The following is a 5,610-nucleotide window of genomic DNA, read 5'->3' as shown; positions in this document are numbered from 1 at the left end:
TCCAAATTTATCCGTCCAATATATCAATCTTTATGTCTTGACCATTTCGAGACTCCTCGTCATGTCCGTAATCATATCCGGGACTCCGAACAACCTTCGGTACATCAAAATACATAAACTCATAATATAACTGTCATCGAAACCTTAAGCGTGCGGACCCTACGGTTCGAGAACGATGTAGACATGACTGAGACACATCTCTGGTCAATAACCAATAGCGGGACCTGGATGCCCATATTGGTTCCTACATATTCTACGAAGATCTTTATTGGTCAAACCGCATAACAACATACGTTGTTCCCTTTGTCATCGGTATGTTACTTGTCCGAGATTCGATCGTCGGTATCCAATACTTAGTTCAATCTCGTTATCGACAAGTCTCTTTACTCGTTCTGTAATACTTCATCTCATAACTAACTCATTAGTTACATGCTTGCAAGGCTTAGGTGATGAGCATTGCCGAGAGGGCCCAGAGATACCTCTCCGACAATCGGAGTGACAAAACCTAATCTCGAATTATGCTAACTCAACATGTACCTTCGGAGACACCTGTAGTACTCCTTTATAATCACCCAGTTACGTTGTGACGTTTGGTAGTACCCAAAGTGTTCCTCCGGTAAACGGGAGTTACACAATTCTCATAGTTACAGGAACATGTATAAGTCATGAAGGAAGCAATAGCAGAATACTAAACGATCAAGTGCTAAGCTAACGGGATGGGTCATGTCAATCACTTCATTCTCCTAATGATGTGATCCCATTAATCAAATGACAATACATGTCAATGGTTAGGAAACATAACCATCTTTGATTAATGAGCTAGTCAAGTAGAGGCATACTAGTGACTATATGTTTGTCTATGTATTCACACATGTATCATGTTTCCGGTTAATACAATTCTAGCATGAATAATAAACATTTATCATGATATGAGGAAATAAATAATAACTTTATTATTGCCTCTAGGGCATATTTCCTTCACCGCCCGCACTTGTGAGGTTTAGTCCCACCTCGGAAGCAGGGAGGCGCCTTGACCGGCTTAAATATGCGGGCGCGGCTTACACATCGAACTCCTCTGTTATTTATCCTTCCAGCCCCGTTGGAACCTGCTGCTGGGCCCGTTGTGGGCCGATTTGATAGCGCGAGTCGATTTGTTTGAAAAAATATACCTACTACGGGTCCAGCAGCTTGGGCATTTTTTCCAGTACGTCATGACATTTTTTTCCCTTTAAACAAATAACTGTAGGCATAAATTTCACAAAGGCATAATCACTTCAAATAGAAAATCAGTAGCGATGCATAATCGATTGTAACAGTAGCAAAAATTGTCTCAATCACCAAACATGCATAATTACAATAATAAATTTGTCCCAATCACCAAATAGCCATAATAATCTATGTGCGAAAAAAATATATTGTGGCATTATTACAATAATAAAACAGATGTTACGAACCACCAAATAGGCATAATCATGTACGTGGCTAAAAGCAAAATTCTGCCATTATTACAATTATGAAATGGTACCAAATAGGCATAATCATGTGGTGGGCAAAAACCCTACACACTTGCTGGCACTTATTCCTTCTCCATAATTTTCAGAATCTTCTCCTTCACCTTAGTCAGTGTGTTGCTCTCTGAAAAAAGTATTTCCGCGAGAATGCGTCCCCTTGAAGAATTGATCTCGTCCTGGTCAAAGTCATGTCTGAAGGCATCCCCGTCCCAGAGTTCGATGCACTTCATCACGAAAAGTCGGCAAGACACTCTAAAAATAAAAATGCTAGTCAAGTCATGATGGAAAACACAATTACATATGCATTCGACTATGAGCTTACCCGTCTTTTTGTCTCGGCATGTCGTACTCCTTTATTGGCCATTTAGACACATCTGGATGATGTGTACCTATAGCAGAGTTTACCTGATTTGTATATACAGCAATTTCTGCCCTCTGTAAAAAAAATTGTCAACACAATATTAAGCATGTACAAAGTGATCATCTTACGAATGTACAAATGTATTCATGTTATGCAAAGTTGTTAAGTTACCATCGAAGCAATCTTCGCATGAACTGCCTTGCTTATTTTACCAGTAGAATTTAGAACTTGAAACTCTTTCTTCTTATTGTGCATGACAATGGTTATCCAATGATTCTTGTTCACATTCAGAGGGAAAAATGCCTACAAAACAGTAAGCTTATGTACAAAAAGTTTGCTATGTACTGTCAATAGTTGTTTGAAATGCAAATACCTTATCTTTTGCGAAGTACTCGTCAATTACTCTTGACACAGTTTTTGATTCTTTCGTGAAAAATTCCATGTAGTTCATGTTCGAGTTTTTCAGCTTTCCTTTAGCGCGCTGTATAAGGCAGTATGACACCCATGATGTTAGAACATGCCGATCAGCCATAGGAGTAGTAGTCAGCAAGTGGTTCGAATAACAATTGATGACCTATCAAAATTGAGAAGCCAAAAAATGACAGTTAGAAAATGTACTTAATACAACATAAGTGTATAAGAACATAAAATAATGCGCATACTTACAGCGCCATTCAACCAGTCGCCCGAAGTGATAGCTTGAAGCATTTCCGCCGTACACGTTTCCCCACCTATTCCCGTCATGTGGACCACAGTCTGTTTTAAATGCTTCGGCGAGTCTGCTAGCGTGTCGATATAAACCCTCGCGCCCTCTATGTGATTCTCATCCATAAAGTCCGTACTAAGGAGAACATCACGTATACGAAACAGACCTACAGCAATGAGCGGACATGTAGTTAATTAACTACAAATGTTAGAACATAAAAAGCTTTACAAATGTTTTAGAATTAACTTACTTTTTTCACAAGTTTGCGTGGACCATCCTCAATAATAAAGGGGGACCGACAATACTTTGACTGTTGGCGTTTCCGCTTCCCATCATGCTCCTCAGTCCCATTATTATTCGCGTCCTTACAGATTGTTGTCGGACTAGGGTAAGTACCTTCCGCTGAATTTTCAGCACTAGACCCGACTGATACTGCATTTTCTTTCTGTGGGTTTCTAGTAAGAGAAGGAAAATCATTCGTGCCTAATGATGGTGATGCTTCCTTGGGTGAACCATTATCCTCAATAATAAAGGGGTCGTTTTCAACACCTTTACCGGGTGTACCGGATTGCATGCCTTCGTCATTGGGAAAGTTCGTACCATTTGGACCCGTGAAGGATGCATCCATCTTCTCCTCCGCGCGTTCTTCCAGAGGAGATGAAGTAACTTCCGTATGATACTTTGGCTTGTACTTTCTCACCAACTCATCACTTTCGTCCTCAAAAGCGCGCTCATCACGGAAGTCCCCACTTCGCTTCACCAGCAAACCCTTCTTACTTAGCTTCTCGAGCAATATCTGCAAGAACACATGGAAGACAATAAGTACATGTAGTTGCCCACGTAAAATAAAGTACACATTAATAATTACCTCAGCACATTTCTCAGGAATTAGACGTATCTCTTTCTGCATATCTCTTATGCATTTCATGAAGTGTTCTTTCGTACCGCCTCTGCTCGATGAAGCTGTGGGCTTACAACCTTTTCTAGTTCTGCCTCCACCTTTAGGTGAAGGTGGCTCGGTATCTTCCTCTTCGATTATTGCTTCTTTTGCTATTCTGGCATGTCTATACTGTTCGCTTATTAAATCATCAATCTGTGAAATGTTCAACGAATTAAGAATAAGTGATCCGTTATGTACTAGAATTAATGCATGCACTACAAGATATAAATATTTACCGTGCCATGACCACGGTCGTTCTCGTTGTCATATATGTCACGCTTCTTAGCCTCCATTTTGGATCAATTTACCATCAATGGGTACTCCGACAACAAAGGATCGAATGTTTCTACTGAAGTTGGCTGCACCTTCTCCCAGTACATGTACTGCAAAAACATCAAAAGCATTATTGTTCCTGCAATAGATAACAAGTAAGTAATTCACAATAAAATTACGGTATACCTGGATGAGCGCCAGGTTTCCAACAGGCCACTTGAACTTTTTAACATCTTTAACAGTCTTTGTGATTCCTTCAATGCAGACGCGTAACGTGAACGCATTCCAGTTATATGATTTTATGGCATCGACGTCCTCCACCAACTGGTAAAGAAAATGTGGAACATGTCTGGTGGAGTGCGGTGCTATTATTGTGCCAATGAGGACTAATACCGCTCGCCGCACAAAGTCGTCATCATACGTCCCACTTGAAACTATGTTGTTGATCAACTGATCGATCACTATTTCTCCACTTCGCGCGTCTACAAACTTAGAAGGAACCATTTCCTTCGCGTACTCGTTCATTTTACCTAATGCCTTCATAACATCTTTGCCCTTATTCACAAGGCCAAAAATATGAAAGACATCATCCGTCTGTAAGGATATGTCACCTTTTGTCGGACGCAACACGAATCTTTTTTTAATCGGGTCATATTTTTGAATGATGTATTTCAGCAAACATTTTCGCATTTGCACGCTAGGTATCTGCAAGAAATTCTGCAAGTTGGTGCCACGTAGCCGCGTTCGTTGCCTGGCGTTTAACTTGCTGACCAGCGTGCACCACTTCTCCACGGAGCAATAAACTTCTCCGTATTCTTCCATACTAGATGAAAAACAACATCAACTATTAGCTATTTGACACAGTGATTTCACATACGTCCACGGCAAGAAACTTCACTTTACCTTCGGGGCCGGGGTTGTTCGTGCGGGGGACGGATCGTGGACGTGACGGCGACCTGCGGATCGTCGACGTGGCGGGATCGGTCGTCGAGGCGGCGGCCGTTCGTGGACGCAGGCGCCCGTTCGTGGAGGCGGCGGGGCTGCTGGCGGCTGCCTGCTAGCGTCTTGCCGCGGGGCCGGCTGGAGGCGGGCGGAGGGGCTGCTGGCGGGGGGAGGCGGGCGGCGGGCTGATGGCGGCCGGCGGCAGGCGACGGGGCTGGATGGCGGCGGGCGGCGGGGCTGATGGCGGTTGGCGGCTGGAGTCGGGGCGTGGCGATCGTGGAGGAGGCGGGCGTGGAAATCGTGGAGTCGTAATCTAAGGGTTTGACCCCCGATGGATTCTCCTGCATGTATGCAATGATTGATACGCCTGGCCCATTCAGTAATTCTGCTGGCCTTTTTTTTGTCAACTACGTTGATTTATCCAACTTTGTCTACTGGAGAGGGGGTTCCGAAGTATTTTTTTTTTCACACGCACGCCAAGTTGCTAATTTTTCTGACTCCGCCTACCGGCCCCAAACTTTTTCCACACGCTGGCATCACCGTCGGCATCACGCAAGCCAATTTGCATATTTTTCTGACGCTCGATGCATTTTCTACGATTTTCCCGATGAAAAAGCCTCGAAAAAATGGCCGGACGTGACGCAACGTTGGTTTCGTGTCCGATTTCGTTCAAACCTTGCGTGGTGGCCTACGTTGGCCGTGCCCACATGTGTGCACACTTTCGTGCACTTGCATGCATGCGATCACGTACACCATGTGATACCAGCACGGTTTCGGTCTACCGGAGGGGGTTCCGAAGTACTTTTTTTTATTCTGCCAACCGGCCCCAAACTTTTTACACATGCTGCCATCACCGTCGACATCACGCAAGCCAGTT

At 43.5% G+C, this 5,610-nt stretch overlaps 1 protein-coding gene and 1 pseudogene across 1 annotated transcript; both read right to left on the bottom strand.

The window, feature by feature from the left end:
• Window positions 1-1,576: 1,576 nt before the first annotated feature.
• Window positions 1,577-3,811, bottom strand: LOC119308948. Its single transcript, XM_037585090.1, has 8 exons — window positions 3,755-3,811; window positions 3,447-3,671; window positions 2,975-3,374; window positions 2,539-2,744; window positions 2,246-2,446; window positions 2,044-2,175; window positions 1,834-1,946; window positions 1,577-1,763 (listed from the first exon to the last, which is right to left on the bottom strand). The coding sequence occupies exons 1-8, from the start codon at window positions 3,809-3,811 to the stop codon at window positions 1,577-1,579; spliced, it is 1,521 nt and encodes a 506-aa protein (XP_037440987.1).
• A 6-nt stretch (window positions 3,812-3,817) lies between these two features.
• The window catches only part of LOC119308947, a 7,218-nt pseudogene continuing 5,425 nt past the window's right edge, over window positions 3,818-5,610 (bottom strand).

Source organism: Triticum dicoccoides, chromosome 5B (genome assembly GCF_002162155.2).
Source record: "Triticum dicoccoides isolate Atlit2015 ecotype Zavitan chromosome 5B, WEW_v2.0, whole genome shotgun sequence".
NCBI lineage: Eukaryota > Viridiplantae > Streptophyta > Magnoliopsida > Poales > Poaceae > Triticum > Triticum dicoccoides.
The sequence above is the reverse complement of the archived record's forward strand: the minus strand, read 5'-3'. Positions and strand labels throughout refer to the sequence as shown.